Genomic DNA, 27,349 nt, shown 5'->3' on the forward strand with positions numbered 1-27,349 from the left:
TTTCAGGGCCTAGGGTGCACTACAGATTTTAAAGTCCACATAACCTCGAATATGTTGGCTCACAGTAGATTTTTTCTTGTTTGACAGATTTACATACCCCTTCGTCAGAAGTCAGGTTGGATGTGGACTGGTTTGCAACTCTCAGGGTTGTGGTTCCCATTTCTTCTAGTGAATGGGCCACAACCCTTGTTATCGTAATGAAACACTCTGCTGAACTGTGACTTTGCAGTGATTTTAAGTTCACCATGAATTCAGTCTGTGATTGACACATACTCAGTGCCAAGTCCACAAAAGCTGTTCACATGCTTAGAAGGGTGTCAATCTCCTCCTAACTTGATCTTTCTGAAGCATATCACCAGTTACCCTAGGACGAGGAGTCCAAGTGTATCATGGTTCTGAATATGCCTTTTGGCCTGTATACATACCAGTTTCAATGTTTGGCGTGGCAAGTGCCCCCATTATCTGGAACAGGTCATGACCACTGTTCCGCAATGTTTCAACTACCTGTTGTTACTGAACATACTATGAGTGACCACCTGCATAATCTCTGAGTCCTTCTTGAAAAACAGTGGCCTGCAGGTCTGTGTTGCAATCTGCAAAAGTCTAATTTTTCAAACCCTCTCTTTAGTACCTGGGTCACACCATATGATGAGAGGGTGTCCAACCCCTAGTGTGTCCGTTTGTGGCCATCACAGATGTGGCATGTCCCTCATTGTTACATGAGTTTCAGGCTTTCTTGGGTAAACTTGCCTATTACCCCTGGTTCATTCCCAAGGCAACCAACAATGTGCACTCTCTTTACTTTCTTCTCTGCAATGTTGCTTGCTTTGCATAATCTCCGGCATGCAATCAAGCCTCTTCCACACTGAAGGCCTGCCTCAGGTCAGTGTCATGTCTAGTTACATTGATCCTAACAGACCACTGGTTTTGGTTCCAGTCGCCTTATAGTAAAGTTGCAGGCTGTCAGTGCCCATCAGAATGCAGATGACATGGAGCAGACTGCCGTTCACATCCAAAATTCTCAGTCCCGCACAGGGTCATTACTCTCAGATCAAGAAGGAAGCTCTGGCCATTGTGTATGCAGTCCAAATTTCTTATATTCTTGTATGGCGTAGAATTCCACTTTATTACAGACCCCACAAGCTGTTGGTTTGCTATTCAGTCCATCTGCCCAGATCCCTGATAAGGTGGCCAACAGTTTGCAGCAGTGGGCATTGTTCCTCTCCAAATATCACTATGGCATCCATTTTCACCCCACTGGGTACCATGCCAATGTGGATGCCTTATCCCAGCTGCCTGTTGGCCCAGACTCTGAATTTGATAGAGAGGAGCTTGTGTGTTTCCATTTTGACATTACCTCCCACCAGGCAGTAGATGACTTTCTGATCCCTACTACCCAAGTTGACAGAGCACAGCATCTGACCCCATCTTCAAGTCATCTGCCTCATCCAGCAGGTTTAGTCGTCTTGTCCTCCAGGCCACATTTCTGATCTACTTTTAACTATTTTGTCTTGCACCATCATCTCTTGGTCTTAGACAGGATCCTCACCCTCTCCACAGATGTTGCAGCTCCCAGGGTGGTCATTCCTGGAAGTTTGTGGCGGGAGGTGTTACAGCTGTTACATGATGGTTGGTGTGGTGTTTCCCACACCAAAGCCTTGTCTCTCAGACATGTGTACTGGCACAGCATTGGCAGGGGGCAGGAGCATTTGGTGGTTGCATGTTCCCAATTCACTCATCAGTGGGCAGATCCTATTTTCCCCATGGCTTCAGTCACCCAGGCCTGGAAATGCCCCCACAAGGATTTTGCAAGTCCATTTCTCAATGTGTTTTGACTGATTGTCATTGACGTGTTTTTGCATTTTACACATGTGGCCTGGTGCTCCTCAGACACTACTGAGGTTACTATTCAGGCTCTTTCAAATTTTTTTCTGTGAAGGTCTCCCAGTTATTCTCATTTCTAACAATGGACCTCATTTCCCATACCAAGCATCCCTCTTTCACCCTCAATCTAATGGGGAAGCTGAGCATATGGTTCGCACCTTTAAGGCCCAGAAGAAAAAAAAAAATATCTGCAGCACTTTCCCACCAAGGAGGCATTATTGTTTTTTTTCTTCCCGATGGCCTACCAGATGACTTCCATTGGTTCCCATAGCCCTGCCAAGCCTCTGCACAGACAGCAGCCACGGACACTGCTCCACCTCCACCATCCAGGGTTCTCACTCGCTATCATGCTCCACTTTACCACACTTTCTGCGAGGAACAGCAGTCTGGGTGCATGGATTTGGCTGGCATCTCCCTCTGGTTACTGCAGACCATTGCTCGTTAGAATGGCTGCTGTGTTTAGACTCTCTGGATGGAAGACTGGGAGGTCTAACACCATCAAAATCAACTCCGAGTCTGGGTGTTCACTCACCTTCTCCGGTGGCACAGTCTTTTATACACCAGAGTTCCTGACTCACTTTCTACCAATATCAGTGCTGTGCAATGAGCCTTCAATGTCACAGCATTCAGAAGCAGCTTTGGTGCTCCTCCAGCCAGTTGACACACCCCTCGCCAGTTCGATGTCTCCTGTATGGCTTCAACCTGCGGCAGAGCTGCCTCCACTTTTCCCACCACCACTGGATATTGCCATAGATCCTGACTTGGATTGCCTTTTGCCAGTCCTGCCATCTCATGCTCCCACAGGTGGGGGTAGAGGGAGGGTGGGCAGTCAGGGCATTCTTCATGCTGGCCACTTTTGTTCATATTCCAAGGTATCCAATGACCATAGCTGCTCTCCCCTCATAACTCCGAAGCCTCATTGGATATAGGCACCATCTCCACATAGCAGCCACTCACTCCAGACATGGAGATTCAGGAGTGATGCGCCCCCAAAGGGGGAGGGGCATTGTGACCCACATGAGATTTCACAACTGTGATCCAGGCATGCAGTTGTACAGCAAACCACAGAAGTCACAACATGTCAGCACCAGCAGAAGACCACCACTCTCACATGCATTTGAAGCCTCTCCATAGTTCACTCTATTGGTTGGCCGGTGGCTGTTGGCTGGCCAGTGGCTTATACAGTCAGATCTGGCCAGACTCGCACGCAGTCTAATGTTTACTTCACCTGATGTGACCAGGACTATACCCCCGCCGGCGAAACATTGCACTTGACAGTTCGCTTTTTGTCTAGTTAGGTTGGCTATACTGTAATAGCGATGTTGCAACAGTAGCCTCTATACACACAGCAGCAGTTTTCCGTCCCGTCTCGTAAATGCAAGCGATTGAGCAATTACAATGTATATAAAAACTCGTTTTTAGTTGTACTACAATGACAGGAAGTAAACAACCGTATAATAATGCATGTAAAAGCATAACAATGCGCACCCTTTCGATAACAGAGCAAAGAAATACAAAAAACAAGCATCTGACGACTGGTACTTTAAAATCAATAATGTACATAGTTTTCAAAATAAATAATAACCGAGATTGCAATAAATAACCAATATTAGAATTTTTTCACTCACCAATTTACAGCGATAATGGCGCAATTCCATCCAGCTCGCCATCGTCACTGTTGTCCGATTCATCACTAAAACCGTCTTCATCGTCCTCATCGGCAAGACAAATCATTAATTGTTCATGGACACTGATAATGCCTTCTATTGTCTGTGCTGCTCGTATAAGCTTCTCGACGTGCTCTACTTTTTTTCTCCGTGAGGCTGCATCCACAGTCACAAGAGCTTCACGCAACAGCTTTTCCACCTCTGTTATTGTAAAGGACTTGTTGTTGTTCCTTACATACATTTTACGTCACTCCATACTAACTCAATAGGGTTGAAATGGCAGTGATATGGTGGCAGCCTTATTACAGTATGACCCTGCTCCTTGGCAATTTCATCTACTACGTATGTAGGTGTCGTAGGCTTATTTTCTTTAACAAGAGAATATAACAGAACCTTTGTCCTACCCATATCCGCTGCAATATTTCGAGCCTGTAACCACTGCACCATAATTTCTTTCCGATCATTTGTAGTTGGGGCTTTGTTCTGTATCACCGAATGATATGGAGCATTGTCCATTACAATTGTTGTAGGGACAGGAAATTGTTTTAAAAGGTTCCTGAACCACTCAACAAATCGTGCGTGATCCATATCTTCATGGTAATCACCAGTCTTTTTTGATCTAAAAACTGAAAGTGCGTCAGGGACAAAACCACTGAAGGAGCCTGCATGGACCACAATTAATCTAGCTCCTCTTCCCCTCGGCTGATGGCCGCTACTGCTGGGTGTGTTATCCGTCCAACATTTACTGACAGCTTCCCCGGCATTAACCCACGTTTCGTCTAGCCAAATTATGGAATGAATGTCTCTGCCCACAATTTTGTGCAAGAAAATGCTACGAGCGGTAACAATATGAGCCCTCTCTAACAGTACTTTGCGTCCGTCTAGCGTTTTGTAACGGAAACCCATATTTTTTAGCAAAATTTTTAGTGATGTTTTACCATCCCTGAAGAGTTCACTTTCTTTTAAAGAGATTAATAACTTAGCTACAGTCGGATACTCTTTTCTGCTGTAGTGAGCATAAACATGCCTACGAACTGCATCAGTCTGGAAAGAATCTAAATCTGTGATAGGACTATGCCGCTTTTTCTTCTTTCCCGGGGTTGGTAAAAATGTATTATTTGATCCAGACAGCTCGGAATCATTACGGCTCACTTCAGTATCTTCCAAGTTTTGTAGTAATACTCCATTACTTACTACCGTTCTTGCACTAATACCAAGAGTTTTCGACGTACGTTCCACCACTTTGTCGGCAGGAATTGATGGCTGTCCATGAATGCTTACGTAGTTTTTCTCCTGCTCGTAAAACTCACGAGTTATGCGTAGCAACTCCAGTGCCTGGCTGTTTAGCGGCACCCCTCGACGCAAAGGATTGTCACTAGGTGAACGAAGTCTTTTCGGTGGCATTTTCCAAGTACGTAAACTCACAACGTAACAAAAGTCACAACGATATAGCACACAGTACAACGAAAACACGCGGTAAACAACACACAACTCATGTTGTATACACATTCACTAAACAAAGCCAGCAACGCTGGAACTTTGACGTCACAGCACGTGAGTAACAGCAGTGCTCACTGCGCTGTGATTGGCTGGCGCCCCACGCTGGACGCCTAGCGCATATCGTTCTTCACTTGTTACTCTGTTACGCTGCCAACTTCATACGCAAACGTCAAGTGCAATGTTTCAGCGGCCCGGGAATAGGCAGTGTTTTATATGTATAAAATACACTCCTGGAAATTGAAATAAGAACACCGTGAATTCATTGTCCCAGGAAGGGGAAACTTTATTGACACATTCCTGGGGTCAGATACATCACATGATCACACTGACAGAACCACAGGCACATAGACACAGGCAACAGAGCATGCACAATGTCGGCACTAGTACAGTGTATATCCACCTTTCGCAGCAATGCAGGCTGCTATTCTCCCATGGAGACGATCGTAGAGATGCTGGATGTAGTCCTGTGGAACGGCTTGCCATGCCATTTCCACCTGGTGCCTCAGTTGGACCAGCGTTCGTGCTGGACGTGCAGACCGTGTGAGACGACGCTTCATCCAGTCCCAAACATGCTCAATGGGGGACAGATCCGGAGATCTTGCTGGCCAGGGTAGTTGACTTACACCTTCTAGAGCACGTTAGGTGGCACGGGATACATGCAGACGTGCATTGTCCTGTTGGAACAGCAAGTTCCCTTGCCGGACTAGGAATGGTAGAACGATGGGTTCGATGACGGTTTGGATGTACCATGCACTATTCAGTGTCCCCTCGACGATCACCAGAGGTGTACGGCCAGTGTAGGAGATCGCTCCCCACACCATGATGCCGGGTGTTGGCCCTGTGTGCCTCGGTCGTATGCAGTCCTGATTGTGGCGCTCACCTGCACGGCGCCAAACACGCATACGACCATCATTGGCACCAAGGCAGAAGCGACTCTCATCGCTGAAGACGACACATCTCCATTCGTCCCTCCATTCACGCCTGTCGCGACACCACTGGAGGCAGGCTGCATGATGTTGGGGCATGAGCAGAAGACGGCCTAACGGTTTGCGGGACCGTAGCCCAGCTTCATGGAGACGGTTGCGAATGGTCCTCGCCGATAACCCAGGAGCAACAGTGTCCCTAATTTGCTGGGAAGTGGCGGTGCGGTCCCCTACGGCACTGTGTAGGATCCTACGGTCTTGGCGTGCATCCGTGCGTCGCTGCGGTCCGGTCCCAGGTCGACGGGCACGTGCACCTTCCGCCGACCACTAGCGACAACATCGATGTACTGTGGAGACCTCACGCCCCACGTGTTGAGCAATTCGGCGGTACGTCCACCCGGCCTTCCGCATGCCCACTATATGCCCTCGCTCAAAGTCCATCAACTGCACATATGGTTCACGTCCACGCTGTCGCGGCATGCTTCCAGTGTTAAAGACTGCGATGGAGCTCCGTATGCCACAGCAAACTGGCTGACACTGACGGCGGCGGTGCACAAATGCTACGCAGCTAGCGCCATTCGACGGCCAACACCGCGGTTCCTGGTGTGTCCGCTGTGCCGTGCGTGTGATCATTGCTTGTACAGCCCTCTCGCAGTGTCCGGAGCAAGTATGGCGGGTCTGACACACCGGTGTCAATGTGTTCTTTTTTCCATTTCCAGGAGTGTACTTGAAATAATAGAGTGTTTTGGTCATTATTATCTGTGTGTTCTTGTAATCAGAAAATTAGCCCCATGGCAAATAGCAAAATTTGATATAAAGCTATATAACAAGTAATAATGTACTTATAATATACCTACAAGATTTATGTATCTAAAGAGTGTTTTCTTTGAAAAATTGTGTTTTAATCAAATATTAAGCTAATAATAGCAGATAGATATCAGCTACACTATGGGATCAAAAGTATTTGGGCACCTGGTTGAAAATAATCTATAAGTTCGTGATGCCCTCCATCGGTAATGCTGGAATTCAATATGGTGTTGGCCCACCCTTAGCCTTGATGAAAGCTTCCACTCTCCCAAGGCCTACATTCAGTCACGAACTAGAAGGTCTCTTGGAGGTCTCTTCATGGAGTGTTTCATTGAAGAGAGGTATCGATGTTGGTCGGTGAGGCCCAGTACATCAATGTAGGCCTGTGCTTTGATAGTGCCATGCAAAACAACAAGGGGTGCAAACCCCTTCCATGAAAAGCACAACAACATCATAACACCACCGCCTCCAAATTTTACTGTTGGCACAAACGCGGGCAGATGACGATCACCAGGCATTCGCCATACTCACACCCTGCCATCGGATCACCACATTGTGTACCGTGACTCGTCACTCAATACAGTCAACAGATGAGGTCAGCCTATATGCTTTTGTGCTGTACATGTCCCTTCACATTTCCACTTCACTATCACATTGGAAACAGTGGACCTTGGGATGTTTAGGAGTGTGAAAATCTCGTGTACAGATGTATGACATCCAATCACCTGACCACATTTGAAGTCCATGAGTTCTGCGGAGTGCCCCATTCTGCTCTCTCACAATGTCTAATGACTACTGAGGTCACTGATATGGAGTAGGAAATAGGTGGCAGTAAAATGCATCTAATATGAAAAACATATGTTTCTGGGGGTGTCCAGACACTTTTGATCACATAGTGTATATACTGTAGTAAAAGAGAGGTAACAGAAGTTTTCTTGAAATTTGCAGCTTTCCTATTAATTTACTCAATTAAATTTAGATGGCATAAGTGTGAATAGCACTACATAGTATAGAAACAGTTCAGTGTTAGTACAGTATGCAGATTAAGTTTCTATGGTGTCCTTGTGTTATGTTAATGTATATCTTGACCTATTCCACATCCCTGAAGGTCCTCCTTTTTGATGGGATCTAGGAGAACATGATGAATGAATGAATGAATGAATGAATGAATAAAATGGGTTCATGTTCTGAACTAAGATTAAAATTGATCTCTAGTCAGCGACGTTTATATAAATGGCTATGGACAAAGTCCAAACCTTGTCTTCAGATCCTTTAAATGTTGGAATGACCAGGGCTTCAAATCAAACAGATGGCCCAGTAACATCACAGAGTTTGTGAAACACAATACTGTAGTTACTTATAGTATGAAAGTTCTGGTAGAATGTAGGTACTTTAGGAGTTAAGGAGACCACTCACCAAAAAGTGGAAGTGTTGAGTCATTGACATACTTTTAGGAGTAGAGACACAAAGTGCTGCCTATACCCACAATGCTAGGATTCCAGTTCTGGATTACGGTGAAGTAGAGGTTGCATCCAGCATGGTGGGTGGAGGGTGTGAGAGGTGGGAGGCAGGAAGAAGGATTGAGAGTGGGTAGCTAGTGGGTCCAAATTTTTTATTGGCTAGGAATGTGGGCAGGAAGGGTGGCAGTACAAGGGCTAGGCATATGAGAGTTGGTGGGGAGCAGTGCATGATGAAATGGGGACATGAATTGGGAGAAGGTAATAGGATGTCGCAAGCAAAAACTGCTATGTTGTGGATGTGGGGACTGTTTTGTTACTAGAGATGAGGCCAGGAAGGTTATGGGAGCAATATGGGTTGCGAGCATAATGCCCATGTGTGTAGTTTATAAAAACTGGTGGCACAGGGAAGATTCAGGAAGGTAGCACATGGGGTAGAGGAGGACTAGGTGAAGTGGATGGTAGAACAGATTTCCCATGCTATAATCTCACAGGGTTGCAAAGTAACACTGAAATCTGGCATTTTATGCTTAGCTGCATGTTGTGCCACTGGACTGTCAACTTTGTTTTTGGTCACAGTTTGGCTGTGTCCATTTATTCTGGTAAACAACTGGTTGGTTGTCATGCCGACATAGAAAGCTGTGCAGCAAATGCAGCAGATTTGGCATATGACATGGCTTCTTTTGCGGGGGCCCTGCTTCTGATGTGGTAGGATAAGCCTGGGACACAACTGGAGTAGGAATTGCTGGGTGGGAGGATTGGGTGGGTCATGAGCCTGGGTCTTCCTCAGGGATGTGACTCCTGTAGAGAGGGGTTGGGACTGCATGTGCCACAGAGGTAGACTAGGATATTGTATAGGTTGGATGGGCGACATAATGATTTAGAAAGTGTGGGAAGAATCTTGGGTAGGATGTCCCTCATTTCAGTGCATAGGTAATCAAAGCCATGACTGATAATATGGTTCTGTTTTTCCATTCCAGGGTGATGTTGGCTGACGAGGGGGTACCTTCTCTGTAGCTGGTTCTCGGTGGGTGGTGGGGTGATTGGGGGTGAGCACGGGTATGGCATGGAATCTGTTTTCAGACTAGGTTTCAGAGATTTCTCAACACTGCAGATATGCAATTCATGGGTGGCCTCACTGTATGGGAGGGATCTTATGATGTGAAAGATATGGCAGCTGTCAAAATGCATGTGCTGTTGGCGGTTAATGATTTTAATATGGCGAGAGGCATGGATGGAGATGTCAGAGAGGTGGAGGACAACATCCAGGAAGGAAGCACATGGGGTCGAGGAGGACTAGGTAGAACAGATTTCCCATGCCATACTCTCACAGCCCCACAGTCACCCCCCCCCCCCCCCCCCCCCCCCAAGAATCTGCCACAAAGGAACTGGCCTCCTTGTCAACCAATTTTTACATTGACATAACTAACAAGCTGTCCATCAGTCTGAATGGCCACCATCAAAATGTTGCCAAGAATAAAGTTGATGTCCTGATGACACAACATGCAGCTGAGCTTAACATGTTAGATTTCAATGGCTACTTCACAGCCTGGCCCATCTCGAATCTTCCCCATGCCCCCAGTTTTTCTGAACTATGAAGATGGACATTTTCCTTTGCTCCTGTAACTCTCCTTGCTTGAATTTCCAGTTACCCACTGCCCTCGCATCCTCTGCACAACCTCCATCCTGCCATGTTCATCATGCATCATATGCCTAGTCCATGTACCTGCCTCTCCTCCCTACTGCATTCCTAGCCAGCAAACTGGCTGCCTCCCTCCCTCCAAGCAGCAATCTGTCTTTCTGCTTCCTGCCTTTCTCTCCCTCTACCCTCCCCACCCATTGTAGACGCAGTCAGCACTATGCAGAGGCACAGGAGTGTGTGTGTGTGTGTGTGTGGGGGGGGGGGGGGGGGGGGGGTTCTATGTTTATTCTGGCTTGAGAAAGGATTTACTTTGAAAACTAACAAATTCTCTTTCTTTTTTGTGTAAGCTTGTTAATACCTCAACACTTCTGTTTTTTGACAACAGTTAGTCAGTCAGTCAGTTAGTTAGTTAGTTAGTCAGTTGCATGTTGCACAGATCATTAGACTGATTCTTCTATTGAAATTGTGCAGAAGAACTCAGTTTACTGTCTATATATACGTGATTAGTGTTAACATTAACAAACATACTATTATTTAATCCTACTGATGCAACTACACTTGAAAACTAGTTTTTTTGACAGCCTACTAGCTTTTAAATAGAAATACATCCATGGAATAAAAGAAGGAGTTGTCTAGGAGAAATGATTGTAGGTTAAATTTAAAATTTGCTTTCTACCTATCACACATTTTATGTTGCTGGGTAAATAATTACCGTCTTTTGGTTGCTGTACATTGAACTCTTTCCAAGTGACTGAACTTTAATAATGGGTAAGTAAGGTCATTGTTTCCTCTAGTGTTGTAAGTATGGGAATTTCTATTTTTCTCCAACTGTGATGTATTATTTCTGATGAATTTCATTAGGAAATGTAGCTACATGAGGACTACAGCGAATACCACATACTATTCTTACTGCTCACTTTTGTGCTATGAGTACTCTCTTTCTGTAAGATGAGTTATCCCAGAAAATTATTCCATGACATCCATAAATGGATATATTCTAAATATATTTTAGTTTGTTTGTGTCCAAAACTAGCAATTGTACATAGAGCAAAAATAGCTGAACTTCATTGTGTGAGGAGCTCAGTAACATGCATCTTCTAGTTCAAGTTTACATCAATATACACACCCACAAATTTGAAGCCCACTAACCTACTTACAGACTCCTATTCATGTAACATTCAAGTGTAGGTATGACTATTTGTTTTACAGAATATGATGTTTCTCACTAATGAAACAGATGAATTAAGAAGACAATGAGAACAGGTATCTTCAGTCTCTGCCTGTTTCCTGATCATGAATTAAATATACTGAGTAAATTGCTACTGTAGTCTTGATGGTGGTACAAAAAATTTACAAAAATGTCAGTTGTATTGAATTCCTTATAGTTGACATTAATCTATAGACGACACTGGCAAAGGGAGTTAAACTTAAGACTCTCCCTTGAGGGAAACCATTCTCTTGCATAAATCTATTATGTAGAGCATCTGAAACTTATGATCTATGACATGTTGAAACAGGGAGGATCATATGAATATAAATACACAATCTCAGAAGACACTCTCTGAGAATGTTGTACCTCTAAGTGATATAGCATTCCACATCAGATTGTGAAAGTATCATTTCGGTAAATATTCTCCACTTTTTCAATAAAAAAATTACGTTTATTACATGCTGTCAGCATATGGCATAGTCTGCTAGAGGAACATTAGTGTATCAATTGTGGGTCAATAGCTACTGCTAAAGACCTTCCTGATCTACAAGGTCCAGCTCAAGCAACAGCTGACCAAAAGTTTTTCTATGCAGCCTTTTTAAGAAAAGGCATATATACTATATATGCTCCCCTTCACTATTCCTAGCAATGCAGGAGGAAAACAAGATAAAAAGAGGATTAAAAGGAGAAATATGACTAAGATAGGATTTAAGCAATGATAAAAAACAGAAATATGTAACATAGGCTTTTCATCTGGGAATTAACTAAAAAGGTACTTTGTTAGACAATAAATTACAACTTACATCTAGAATGATGTTTTGAATTCCTTCTCGCTGCAAAATTGTATCTTAATCAAGTCCTGATAAATGTTTCCAAAAGTAAAACAGGGCACAGAGCCACATTATTACTGTCCTGAAAAGAAAAGTGATAGTATTTTGTCATAAGCTTGTATGTTGCATTTGTGTGTTACATATATAAACACATGCACAGGAAGAGGATAGCAATGCATATGGGACAGAACAAGAAAATTCTGTGTCCAGTTATGCAGTACAGCAACATTTATTTCTGACCATAAAGCAAGATGGCAAATGGAGGAACATCACACTGTATTTTCATGACTGATTATAAAAGTCATCTGCAGGCATCTGATGGATTTGTCAAAGAGGCTCAGTCAACTGTCTGCTCAAGTCTGACATCATGCTTGACTTGGTATTAATTGTGTGGTGACTGTTTTCCGTGCATCACATAATCATGATTGCAAAGGAGGAAACACTCTTCTCTTTTTTCCATCCCACTGCAAACCACTGAGAATAAAAGGAGGACAGCAAGATTAAAGAAACTTCTTGCTTTGCTAATAGAGAGCATGTGGCATTCCACAAGCAAAATTTATCTCACTTACATCAATTGAAAACAGTAATTTTAATCATAAAATAAATTTCAATCTAAGAAAAAGACTTATATATTCTGTGATTCACCTCTGTATAATTAGCAGGCAGCAAAAGGTAGACATAAAAAGAATAACAATAGAAATATATCAGAGGTGCAGTAGTAGACAATCTACATCTACATCTACATGACTACTCTGCAATTCACATTTAAATGCTTGGCAGAGGGTTCATCGAACCACAATCATACTATCTCTCTACTATTCCACTCCCGAACAGCGCACGGGAAAAACGAACACCTAAACCTTTCTGTTCGAGCTCTGATTTCTCTTATTTTATTTTGATGATCATTCCTACCTATGTAGGTTGGGCTCAACAAAATATTTTCGCATCCGGAAGAGAAAGTTGGTGACTGAAATTTCGTAAAAAGGTCTCGCCGCGACGAAAAACATCTTTGCTGTAATGACTTCCATCCCAACTCGTGTATCATATCTGCCACACTCTCTCCCCTATTACGTGATAATACAAAACGAGCTGCCCTTTTTTGCACCCTTTCGATGTCCTCCGTCAATCCCACCTGGTAAGGATCCCACACCGCGCGGCAATATTCTAACAGAGGACGAACGAGTGTAGTGTAAGCTGTCTCTTTAGTGGACTTGTTGCATCTTCTAAGTGTCCTGCCAATGAAACGCAACCTTTGACTCGCCTTCCCCACAACATTATCTATGTGGTCCTTCCAACTGAAGTTGTTCGTAATTTTAACACCCAGGTACTTAGTTGAATTGACAGCCTTGAGAATTGTACTATTTATCGAGTAATCGTATTCCAACGGATTTCTTTTGGAACTCATGTGGATCATCTCACACTTTTCGTTATTTAGCGTCAACTGCCACCTGACACACCATACAGCAATCTTTTCTAAATCGCTTTGCAACTGATACTGGTCTTCGGATGACCTTACTAGACGGTAAATTACAGCATCATCTGCGAACAATCTAAGAGAACTGCTCAGATTGCCACCCAGGTCATTTATATAGATCAGGAACAGCAGAGGTCCCAGGATGCTTCCCTGGGGAACACCTGATATCACTTCAGTTTTACTCGATGATTTGCCGTCTATTACTACGAACTGCGATCTTCCTGACAGGAAATCACGAATCCAGTCGCACAACTGAGACGATACCCCATAGGTCCGCAGCTTGATTAGAAGTCGCTTGTGAGGAACGGTGTCAAAAGCTTTCCGGAAATCTAGAAATACGGAATCAACTTGAGATACCCTGTCGATAGCGGCTATTACTTCGTGCGAATAAAGAGCTAGCTGTGTTGCACAAGAGCGATGTTTTCTGAAGCCATGCTGATTACGTGTCAATAGATCGTTCCCTTCGAGGTGATTCATAATGTTTGAATACAGTATATGCTCCAAAACCCTACTGCAAACTGACGTCAATGATATAGGTCTGTAGTTAAATGGATTACTCCTACTACCCTTCTTAAACACTGGTGCGACCTGCGCAATTTTCCAATCTGTAGGTACAGATCTATCGGTGAGCGAGCAATAACTCAAGACAGGTTGGGCAGTATAAATGTTTCATGTTAATAATATATTAAATATGCAGTTTTGTTAGCAAGGACAGGACTACTTACATGTCTAATGGCATATGACATTTTTCTGACTTAACAATCTCCAGAACAATATTGCTGACAGAGTTCTCTGAAGGTTTTGCTTCCATCTTCTCGGTGACAAATGTATCTCCCTGCCCTGTGTTCTTTTTATCAGCTCCAGTTTCTTTATTGCCTGTGTGGAAACAAGAGTTTTTGTAAATGACTTAAGAATTACACATTTGCAGTAGTTACATAACACTTTTGTTTAACACCAAACACAAAACTACTGTTCTTTTAGGATACATTGTGCCATTAATACAACAAACAAAATTATGACATCTAATATTTTTTGCTCCTGAGTTCATCTTGAGTAGAAAATAAAATAAATATATTTTTTTAAAGTAAGTCATTACTCACTAGTAAAAGAGCTTTGAGAAGCAGGAACTCACAAAGGAAATGTCAATTGGCAAGAAAACTTCTGGACAAAAGGTTTTTAGAGTGTTAATAAAAACAAAGCTCATATAATACAGTCTCTCTCTCTCGAGCTTGTTTGCTTGCTTGTTTGCTTTGGATAATACTGGGAATGTGGAAGAACCTGACACAGGCAAGGATACATCAGGGACTAGCAAAGATTGAGATCAGTATGCATGCTAGAATGAAGAATGTAGCAGGTACAATTGTCACTTGTGCAATTACGGAAAGCTGATGTTGAGAGGATGATCTGTATTGCACGGGTTTTACCATACCCATTAAGTTAATAAAATTATCTTGATCAGTGTTGCCACATTTTGGTGATGGAGATTTGTAAATGTTCAGGATTGGCTACAGGTATTTTGGCTCTAACTAATATGTTTCACACCCTTCTCTTTGTGTGGGTCCTCATTCTTATCCTCAACTCAAAACACTGCTCTTTTCTCATCTGTTGTCAAATGATATATCACACTATGAACTCAAGAAATGCTGTACCTACCTGAATGCCTAAATCTAAATCTTTCAGTATCTCATGTGAGAAAAGTGTGAGTTGTGTTTCACATGATCAATGTTTACAGAATCAATGTTACTTGGCATTGAGGGCGCTATTCTGTCTGATGTACATAATTATGTTTGAGCTCAGAATATGTTTTAAGAATCTACAACAAATCAATGACGAGGATATTGGATGGTAGTTTTGTAGATTACTTCTACTTTTCTTGTAAATGGGTGTGGCCTGAGCTTTTTTCCAAGAACTTTGCATGGTTTTTTGTTCAAAAGACCTATGATAGATTATAGTTAAAAGAGGGGTTAACTCAGCCATAAATTCAGTATGGAATCTGGCAGGGACTCCACCAGAGCCTAGAGCTTTATTCAGTTTTAATGATATCAGTTGTTTCTCAGCACCACTGACACTAATACTTATTTCATTCATATTTTCAGTGGCACAAAGATTAAATTGGGGAAATTCTCCTGGGTTCTCCTTTGTAAAGGACTATTTGGGAATGGAGTTAAGCATTTCAGATTTTGTTTTGCTTCCCTTAATTTCAGTTCCTGTGTCATTCATTAGGGACTGACACTAACAGCCTTTATTTATAGCCAGAATGTCTTTGGGTGTTGTGAAATATCATTTGACAATTTTCTGCTATGATAATCACAGAAGGCTTCACACATTGCTCTCTTGACAGCCAAATGTGTTTCATTTAGCATCTCTCAGCTATAGCCCTGTGCTTTGTTTTACACCATTATGCAGTAATCTCTGTTGCTTTACAGTTACTGTATTCCATGGAGGTTCCCTCCCATTATGAACTGTTCTACTGGTTACATACCTGCCCAGTGCATGGTCAACTACCCTTTTAAATTTGAGCCATAGTTTCTCTACATGCTCATGCCCTGTGCTGAAAGTTTCAAGTTCCTCTATGAGGTATGACACTGCTGACTTTTTATCTAATTTACTAAACATATATATCTTTGTGCTTGTTTTCATAGCCCTTTTCACTTTGTTAATCATTGTTGCCACAACTGTGTCAAGGTCAGTGATACCAGTTTCAATGTGGACATCATCAAAGAGGTCAGGTCTATTTGTTGCCATTAGATCCAACATATTTTTCATCATGAGGGGGATTCCTAACTATCTGTTCTAGGTAGTTTTTTAGAGAAGGCATTTATTAATGTTCCACAGAATGTCTTATCATGCCCACCACTAACAAAACTGTAATTTTCCCAATTGATTGTTGGATGATTTAAGTATTTATCATTGATTGCAGTATGGTTGAGGAACTTACATACAAGTGAACTGAGATTTTCTCTAAGGTTTTCAGTTGCACAAGGAGATGAGTCTGGTGGATGATAGAAGGATCCAATTATCATTTTATGCACAACCATGATACTGAATCTTGCCCGGACAATTTCATATGCAACTTGAATTTCTATTTCTGTGGATATGAGTGTCTTGTGTACTGTGACAAATACATGATCTCCATTTCCTGTTTGCCTATCTTTTTGACAGAGTCTTACATTTCCCCCCGAAATCTCACTGCTATCAATTTCAGGTTTCAACCAACTTTCTGTAACTAGTGTTATGTGAGCTTCACTGCTTTCCAGAGGTGCTTCAAACTCTGGCACTTCGTTGTGAATGCCTTGGAAGTTAACCATTAGGATTTTAATAATCTCACCTGTGGTAAGCATTTCTTTCAATCTTACACTGATACTGCTATGTTTCCTACAGCTGTCATTATCAGGATTTGATGGAGAATTACCTAATCTAAAAATGCTTGTATGCATGACACACAGTCAGCTACTTGGGTAGCAGCCTCTGACATGTAGTGCATACTTGACCTACTTAGAGGTACCCTACAGTTCTCAACCCTATAGCACAAGTCCAGGGAGTCACAACCTAGCTTGTCACAGAAGCTTCAAAGTCTCTGATGCAGTCCTTCCAAAGGGCCACAATCAGCTCTGGGGACAATGCTGCAAATTGTGAGCATCCTTGAAACTCTGTGCACAAGGCTGGTCCTCTAGGTTGTGACTCCCTGGACTTGTGCTGTAGGGTCATTCTTCACATTGGTATGACTTGTCCACTTTACAGCATCCTCATACAGGGCATGACAAGGTTCTAAAATGTGGTGCACATACATTTGAAATACAACTGAATGAAAGACTCAGTACAATGTCTGTCAACCAACTGAAACCTGCATGGATGCTTCAGGATGACCCACTCACTGATGAAACATCAACCTCCACCATCCAACACAGTGACTTGTCTAGATATACCATGACCGTTGTCAACTTTGTAGTATAACTTGACTTCAAAGACTTCTGACCCAAGGACATCAGTGTCAAACAGCGAAGGTCAACATCCTTAATATTATGTTGGAAATGGTTCCATTACTCAGTATTTCACATGTCCCTAAGAACTGCCGAATGATGTGGACACAGCAGCCATCACATTGCAGCAGTCGCCCAACAGTTTCCTCACAATCACTGCCCTCAGAACATCACACCAATCTGCCCCACAATCAAGCACAAGAAAGACAACTCTCCAAAGTTGATGCTGTCAGTTCACTCCGACATCTGAAATTCCACAACAGTCCAGGTACAGCTGGGCTTAGTGCCCACCCAAATGCCTGCAAGATTACCACCTTGACGCTGTGTAATGGGAGCCAGACCACTGCACCTCTGACACAACTAGCTCAGAAACCAACCTGCTCGACACCAATGACACATTGCCCACCATCACATGGACACTTCCTTATCACACCATCATCAGTCCATGGTTACCATCTTCCTTCAGTGCTTCAAGTGCTTCACATTATGGTGGTCGGAGGGAGGGGGCTAGTGGATAGTGGATCTATGGGGACACCACATTGTGAAACCCTGCTGACAATCAATGTTGCTCCAGAATGGTTTCTTTGGTGTTGGCTTTGTACAGTTAGTGCTCTATAGTTTCACATCAAGCAGACGTGCTTTCTTGTTGGGTACCATTTGAGCAATTGAGCAATATTAATCCATACCATACTGTGATAAATGTCACCTGCACCATATTCCAATATACAGATCCACATGTAAAAGCAATGTAAGTTACCATATTCATCTCATTTAAAATACCTGCATTTTATTAACAATAACAGCTATGGGCCAACAACTAGCAATTATGGTGTTACTTGAAACTATTTATTTGGAAGACTAATCTACACCAAGTCAGAAACTTTTGAAATTAAAAAAAAGAAAAAGAATTTGAAAATTGTTCACTATTTCAAAACATTTGGTTAGGTAAATAATTTCTAGTTTCTAATTCTAAGGACTTGACTGACTGTGACAAATTTCCTTTTCCTTTATTACTCATTATTCCATCATCTTTCAACATTCTGAAAACTGAAATCAAACCCAGAGGACAGGAAGAAAGTATCTGTACATCCACTAGGGACTCAGGATAAAATCTGTTTCATCTATTATTGATTTTCCAGGACTGAAGGTGATTAGCTGACATTATAGTGAGAGACCTATAGCAGAGTTAAAATGGACACTAGCAACAATGAAATGCTCTGACATTATTTTCAAATCCTAAAGACTTTTTCATCTGCCCTTATTTAAAAAATTGCATGTTGTCACAAGATGGACACAATTTGTTTCTCTAGTCACAGCTAGCAGATATATTGAACCCCACTCTTGGGCAGGTGACAGTAAGTCACAAATGGTGACCACACTGTCACAGGACTTGAATGTATAGTTGTTCAAATGTCCTTTATGTGAAACAAATCTTTGTACAGAAAATTTTATTATCTAATTTCATTGAAATGATTGTTAGAAATGAAGACTGATGAAGCACCAAAGATAGACAGGGAGGTACAAGATAGGAGGCAGAAGATGATGCAGAAGAAATGCCAGTGGTACAGGGGAGATAGGACAGTGTGCCATTAGAATCTAAGAATTGAAAGGATCAGTTGGTCAAAAAAAGATAATGAAAATATTAATGCCAGGAATTCGAAATTCATATTCTTCTGGACCCACTGTATGGTATATGTCTTTAAAAGGCATTGTATAATTATAATTTATAGCTCCAAGTATGCTGTTAAGCTTGACAGCTTGTTTGACAACTGATTGATGGAGAAATGTGGGAAAAATGAAAAGGATTGGGACAGGTAATAAATGAGAATATGCAGTTACAACAGTGTAGTATAAGAAAGGGATGCAGGTTCTTCTACACCAGTAGGTGCATTCAGCTATTTGAAGATTTTGTTGGAATAAATGTCACAATAGATTTTAAAATTATGAGGGGACAGTACTAAGGATATGCAGAGAAAAATTATAGATGATACGGAAAAAAATTTGAAGATAAATTCAACACGGAGCACTAGGGAGAACAGGAAAGGATTAATAGTGGTACAGGTTACCCTCCACCACACACTGCACAATGGCTTGTGAAGTATCTATGCATATGTAGATGTAGAATGAGATTAAAAGTTTGAGGGAATATACATAAAGTAAGCTTAAGGATTTGATACTAAGGTTTTCTTGAGGCTTAGGTACACTGTTGAACAAACTGGATACTGAAACCAAAGAGGAAGTTAGCCACTTAGAGAAGGAAATTATGATAAGAGATAGTGACTTGAAAGACAACTTAAAGAGTCAGGTGAATGAGGGGTGAATGAGGGGAAAATAAACTTTTACTGAAATAGCTAATGACTGTTTAGAAAGGAAACATCATCATGAAAAGGAGTTAAAGGAAGCTACGCAGAAAAGAGGGGCAGAAATACAACAGATTAGAAGAAACTGAGAAGACAGAAGGGATGCAACATCAACTTTTGCTATAGATAATAAAGTGGAGAGAATACCGTTGTTGAAGCAGTAAATGCAACAAGAATGGTTTCAAGTAATGCAATGGGTCATTGCCCTATTACACAGACATTTAAACTAAAAGAAAATTAACATCCTGTAACATTTGTTAGGACTATTATGAGGGTTTTATTTAGTAGATGATGAGAAAAATGCAACATTGATTTTATTAGGGGTCTACTGGAGGTAGATGCTGTATCATGAGGTTATGAAACTAATGAGAAGTGTCACTATTTTGAGCACATTCAAAATTTATTTTTTTGGGAATACTGATCAAGAGAAAGACATAGAAATGTTGATAAGTTTAAGAGGAAACCTGCTTATAGGAGGGGTGATAGATCATTCAAACAATAATTTGAAGAAGTATTAAATAGGTTGTAATACCTAGATAGCCCCTTAAGTCATGAATAATGGAAATTTTGAACAGAAAAGTACTCTTGACTATTGAAGAAAAGCATCTAATACCAAAAGCTGGATATGTTAAGAGCTTTGTGAGCTGGATAGAAATGGTGGGCAATTATGACACTAAGAATAACATAAATCTCATGGGACCAGATGTGATAAGAATCCAAAATGTGACAGAAATGAGGAGAGCAATGAAAGTGGGATTGTGACATATCACCCCTTTATTGAGACACTTACAGAAAGATATCCAGCTGCCTCCAACACCACCCATCAACAAATCTAATTGAAATTAATTGGGTCACCAGCTTCAGTATAAAGTGAGACAAATATAATTTTCTAAATCTAAGTTATTGGGACCCTTTGACTGTTTTGAAGACCCTCCATTTGTTGATAGGACTGGAAAATAGAGCAGAGCTACCAACACCAGAAGATTGGCAACAGTAAATAAAATTAGATAAAAACCATTTCTGTTCACTTATATCTACCACACACAAAGATTACCACACATGCTGGAAATACAGAGAGAAAAAGTAAAAGACTAACTATTAAGAAGGACATGCCAATATAAATTAAAAGTGAAGCTCCTTTATTTATCTCTGATAATTCCTTTCTTCATACCTACATGTTTGAAACATGATGCTTAGCTAACCTCAGTAGATGCTTAACAACTCTGAGCCTTTTCTGAAAGTTAGTTACAACATCATCAAAAATTAAATTTCATCCAATCTTCTACCAGAAAGAATTCCTTTTTCCCAGACTTAAGTTAACTATTGTTCCCTTTAGCTGTCAACCATAAACTGCAAAAATTGCGACTGTCTGCTTTCCACAACTCCAAGGAGAGCTCCAAACTTATTCTTGCCATTTTCTCATTCATTCTCTATCACCTCTTGCTGCAGTCTGCACTTTCCACACACACTTGCAGCCATGCACACCAGGCTAACACCAATTGTCAACTTTCATCCCATGTTCGTACACCCAGACACCCTTTCTCCTTTTTGCTCTTTCGATTGATTGTCTCATCAAAAATCCATGAAACTAGCCTCCCATTGGAAACTTGTCTCCAATGTTGCCACCCAATGAAGAGACAGCTATTCACAGGTGAATTTTCAGTAGTGCCATCATCCAAAAACCACAGACATGACTTTACAAAAGGAAAACAGCAGTTTGTAGCTAAGAACCTACATCTGTCTAGCATTCACAGATAGCCACACTACAGTGGATAGGTTTACTTTGCTATTTCTGGTGACCCTAAGACTCTTGCACCTGAGGTAAGCCTTCCTTCTGGCTTCACCATGTCACTAAACAATAGTTAGGGAGACTTTATTCTTTTTGTCGCCAAGGTGTGGTCGCTGGCCACAGCAGGTTTCTACCATTGGCATTTAACCCAAGAATTATAGTGGTGGTGGTGGTTAGTGTTTAGCGTCCCATCGACAACGAGGTCATTAGAGACAGAGCGCAAGCTTGGGTTAGGGAAGGATTGGGAAGGAAATCGGCGAAATCGGCCGTGCCCTTTCAAAGGAACCATCCCGGCATTTGCCTGAAACGATTTAGGGAAATCACGGAAAACCTAAATCAGGATGGCTGGAGACGGGATTGAACTGTTGTCCTCCCGAATGCGAGTCCAGTGTGCTAACCACTGCGCCACCTCGCTCGGTCAAGAATTATATGTACTGACTTAAACCTTACAACTAAGTTCTGCCTAAATGAACCATCACAGGATGACTTAATTTATCTTAGATTTGGTATGATTAATAAGATTGTAGTATAAGAGGAAAGGAAAAGGTAGAAAATGACTCTGTTCAAAATGATAGGGACCTAATCCAACAGTTTTCGGTTGAGTTGCTGAAGGAAGAAATAATACTGAAAAGGGTAATTTTGTGAAAGCTGAAACTGATGTTGATGCACCTGTAGTGGTAGAAGAATCATGCAATGAAGATAGTATTGAGGATAATTGTGCTATTAATAGTAGTGAAGAGGATCTGGAAATAGATTATGGATACATAAAGTAAGAGAGAATAATATACAAAGGGACAAAAAATTCAAGTAACTCAATGGTTAGTAACCAGCATTAGCTATAATGAAAAAGGAGTAATGAGCATTCAGGAATGATATGAATAAGAACACGAGATCAGAATGTTTACTGTAAGAAAGAATGCAAATTTAGAGAATACAGATCAGGGTTGAGTAAAATCACCTGAGAAAGCAAATTTTACTGCAAAATTGAACAAATAAGATAAAAACTGTGAGAAAGAAATTTATGCATTGAGTAAGTTAGAAGATGAGGAACCACCAGACAGAAAAGTCAGTGAGAACAGAAGTGATGTGAATGCTACTATTGTACATCTGTTTACTGAAGATGCTTCACTGGAGAAAGAAGAAGTCACCAAAGACTAAGCTAGGGTACTGTATTAAAAACTTCAATTATTATATAAACAGATGGAGGCAGAGCACATGCATTGGCTGAAGTTGAAAGTGAAATTCTGCTGTTTTGGAAACATTTGTTCGACATATTATTTTAAATGGTTACAATGTTAGTACTGGAATTGGGTTGGAACGTGTTAGTGGCACACTGAGAAAATTAAGAAGAAGCAAAAATTTACCTACCTTTTGTTCATTGGAACATGAACTTTTAGTGGCTCTTAACATTTGGACTGTGTTGGAAATTGATTTTTTAAATGAATATTTAGTGAAAGCATTTTGGCAGAAAAGGAATTTGGGGAAGAACAATATGCTGACCACTAAAGGACAAGGATAGAATTTTGTGGAAAACCTGTAGTGATGATTTAGTGTCACAAAATGTGTGTTTTACAAAAGAATATGGGGATCTAATATTTGAAAGCAATAGAGATGCATTTCAGGATGGACTAAGAAATGATGGAATATCTAACTGGATGAGATTATAGAAAGAGCATCTTAGACAGAGAATACTGCAGAAAATCATTAGTAAGAGCTCAAGAAGCTGTTATCAGACATAGTCATAGTGAAAGCTCTGAGTGTTAGTTGAAAGTTTAACCACATAAACCTTTTCTGATGAAGCTGTATCCCAATACCTAAACAAAAATTGATACTATGGAGAAGGAATTTTAGAAGATAGTGTGTTGGGGTAAAATAGAAAATACAGTTAGTCCATAAAATAATTTGTTAATTATTGTGAGAAAGAAGGAGGAACATGTTTTGTTTTTGATGCCCATACTTTGAATTATGTAACTGAATGAGAGACAGTTTGTCCTGAAAATATAAAAGAAATAATGCATAAGTTCTTGGGAGTAAAGTACGTGAAAGATGAACCTAATTAGTGGATATTGGCAGGTTGTTCTAGACAGAGCGAGTAGATTCCTTTTAATGCTAAATGTTACTAGTACTGAATGGTCCCATTTGAGCTTAAAATTTCTGTGTCTATTTTCATTATAGTGGAAAAGTAATTATCTGCGCAGTACTTGTGTAGTAAAATAATTACACATGTAGATGTATCAAAAGGAATATTCTCTCAAAAAAATTCAGCATATTACAGGGTTAACAACACAGACTAATGCTGTCTGATATTTTCTCTGCTCATTCACACTTTGATGTGATTTTTGTGAGCTTTTTATTATTTCCTTATATTGAATAAGATGGTAAATCAATTTGCATAAGTCTCATAGCCAATTTATGTCTATATCAGGCTGTTCCACATCTCCCATAGGGCTAGTTAACCACAAGCATCTGTCAACTTATCTGCTGGCCAGCACAGGTAGTATAGACTAACTATAATGTGGCCCTATTGCATATGTTCTGCTCCTGTGTTAGCTACTTAACTACCCCTAACTGTGGGAGCTTGGCCAAGGTAGTACAGTTGTGTAGGGAACACCTTGTTGATTGCCTGCCTGCCTTCTCACCAGCTGTATGCCCACCCTTGCCCACAGCTGTCCACAAAAGAGCACTTGAGCTGGAACTAACTGCTCTAGATATTCTAACATGTGAAGCAATATCATGATGTTTCCATTATTATTATTATTATTATTATTATTATTATTTTCTTAAAGGTACCTTACTTACTTTCCATGCTAAGAGTGTAAATTCTTTATATGCATTACCAATGTACTAATGAACCATGCTGAGCACATTAATACATTGGTGTGCAAAACTTAAGAACAAAAGTAACTTTTGAATGATGAGTCACCGCCAAGAACGTAGCTTGATGAAACTTGTACAATATAAAGTATTGCTACAATATAGTACAGAAGGCAAATGAAAGAAATATGCAATGAGAAATGACACTTTTATTCAAAGACAATATTACACTTAAGTCACCACAATTCATGATGGGCCATGGACATAATAAAATATGGGAAATGGTTCTTAATACGGTATTTGATCACCACAGATGGCAATGTATGCTCCACAACATACTTCCATGCTGGCCACAAGCTGGTAAGGAGTTCTTGTGGTAGGATGTCCTTTCCCTCCACCAACATGGTTGACAACTGTTGAATGGTCATTAACACATGTGGAAATGCTCCAGTGTGTCTCCCCAATGCATCCCACACATGCTTGATGAACTTAAAAGCCAGGGGAATGGGGGGCCAGTCCATTCACTGAATAGTCTCTCTTACAACAGCTCCTTCACCTGCACTGTTTGATGCTGTTGCATATTGACATCCATAAAACTGAAGTCAAGACTGAGTCCACCTCTGAAAAGATGTACATGGGGATGGAGTACAATGTTACAATAACACGGATGGGTAAGTGTATTGTGTTCAAAGAATTGGAGATCAGTGCATGCATAAAACAGTGTGCCTGCCCAAACCACAATACCCGGACCACCAAAATGATAATGTTCGACTGAGCTGGACATATCCTCATATGGTGAGAGATAGGTACACATGATACACTCAGGAACACTGTTGAATATGACTGTTTTTGTGGTCCAGCTGTTTTGGTGTGGAGAGGCATAATGTTGCAAGGGCACACTAGCATCCAAATCTATGAACACTAACCAACATAATTATGAAACTGTCCCCCTTCCTCATGTATGTCTTGCAGCAGTGCAGATCTGACTTCATTTCTAGGGTGACAATGTATGACTGAATCACACAGTATGAGTACAGGAGCTCTTGGAATGAAACAACAAATGGACTGGCCTGCTTATTCCTCTGACTTAAATTGCATCGAACATGTGTGAGATGTGTTGGGGAAATGTATTACAGGACAACCTCATGCACAAACAACTATCCATAAATTGTCAACTGTACTGATGGAGGAATGCAATAACCTACCACAAGAACTCCTTAAAAAACCTTGTGACCAGCATGACAACATGAGGCAGTTTGTGCATTGCTGTCTGTGGTGGTCAAACACTCTATCTAGATGGCTCTGAGCACTATCGGACTTAACATCTGAGGTCATCAGTCCCCTAGAACTTAGAACTGCTTAAACCTAAATAACCTAAGGAGATCACACACATCCATACCCGAGGCAGGATTCGAACCTGCGACCATAGCAGTCGTGTGGTTCCGGACTGAAGCGCCTAGAACCGCTAGGCCACTACGGCCGACACTCTATGTAGAACCAAGCCTTTTGTAATGTCCAGGGGGTCATCATAAATCATGGTGACTTCAGAATAATTATTGTCTTAGAAAAAAATGTCATTTTTATTTGTCTTATTATGTATTTTGTTTCACTCACCATCTATATTATACTGTAACAATTCTTCTTACGTACGGTTGAAGTTTCATTGAGTTATGTTAATTGTCAGTGACACTTCAAGCAAAAGTTACTTTCATCCTTAAGTTTTGGACACCAGTGTATATCTAATTGTGAAATCAGTTTACTTGTGCCATAAACTTGCTACACTGATACCTGTTACAGCTTCAACATCCAAGATCACAGCCAAATTCTGACTCCAAACCTCTGAACGTAATTGATCTTGTCCATTACAGAAGTTAGCAGCTACACTATATTCTTTCTTTAATTGACCCTATTACCATGTCTGTAATGTGCATATTAATGGCAGCAACAGTGTACTAAGACCGTGACTGCAGAAGTCCTGAAGCAATCCAGTTCCATCCACCATTTTGTGCCACAGTAGTTGCTCTGTTCAGAAAACCAGGAGGACTGATTTGAGAATATTTTCCCTCACAAATGACTTATCACCCCCCCCCCCCCCCCCCCCCCCGCTCCTCCTTTTTTCTCTTGCACACTTTAAACAATGTCTGCTTTTGCTGCTATTTGCGATTTGCACTGTACAGGAAACAGGAATCTTTCACTTCAACTTGGTGTCTCCGAGCAGCCGCAACTATTTTTGTTACATCCCATATCGAACTCATATAGTTATTGTGCCTCTAGGACCTCCATCAGCCTGGCACCTCAAATGTTTCCTTGCATCTCTTGGGCTTTAAACTGGTCCTGAAACTCAGTAACAAACTTATCCTGATAGGATATACTTGTCAAAAATCTGGAACTGTCTGACCATCTATGTCAGATTATAAAAATAAAAGCTTGTGTAAAAAAAGAATCAAGACTGCATATATATATATATATATATATATATATATATATATATATATATATATATATATATATATATATATATATATATAAGAGTCTACTCTCCATCAGTGCCGACCGGAGTGGCTGAGTGGTTCTAAGCGCTACAGTCTGGAACGGCGCGACTGCTACGGTCACACGTTCGAATCCTGCCTCAGGCATGGATGTGTGTGATGTCCTTAGGTTAGTTAGGTGCAAGTAGTTCTAAGTTCTAGGGGTCTGATGACCTCAGATGTTAAGCCCCATAGTCCTTGGAGCCATTTGAACCATCTCCATCAGCTTTGCAAGAGTTTTCCTTAAAGTTAGCACATGAAAGTTGGGAAGGAGTATACATAGAAACTAAAGTGAATAGCAAGTTCTCCAATTTTATGTCTGAGTTTAAATTAAAATTTGAAGAAACATTCCTCAAAGCATTAATTCCCATTGGAACACCTGCCAACAATACATGGGTTACTACAGGAATTAGAAAAAAGTGCTCAAACTTGTAAATACCTAAACTCCATTAAAAAGGACAGTAGTGATCCATTTTTTGCACTA

At 41.1% G+C, this 27,349-nt stretch overlaps 1 protein-coding gene across 1 annotated transcript in view; it reads right to left on the reverse strand.

Moving 5' to 3' along the window:
* The window catches only part of LOC126354452 (uncharacterized), a 205,587-nt gene that overhangs the window by 24,237 nt on the left and 154,001 nt on the right, over positions 1–27,349 (reverse strand). Inside the window, exons 14-15 of the mRNA XM_050004146.1 lie at positions 14,120–14,270; positions 11,894–12,002 (exon numbers count right to left, since the gene is read on the reverse strand). Coding sequence (XP_049860103.1) covers positions 11,939–12,002; positions 14,120–14,270 — 215 coding nt within the window. The 3' untranslated portion in view covers positions 11,894–11,938. The remainder of the gene's footprint in view (positions 1–11,893; positions 12,003–14,119; positions 14,271–27,349) is intronic.

The sequence above is a fragment of the Schistocerca gregaria genome, chromosome 3 (assembly GCF_023897955.1).
Source record: "Schistocerca gregaria isolate iqSchGreg1 chromosome 3, iqSchGreg1.2, whole genome shotgun sequence".
In the NCBI taxonomy this organism is placed as follows: Eukaryota; Metazoa; Arthropoda; class Insecta; order Orthoptera; family Acrididae; genus Schistocerca; species Schistocerca gregaria.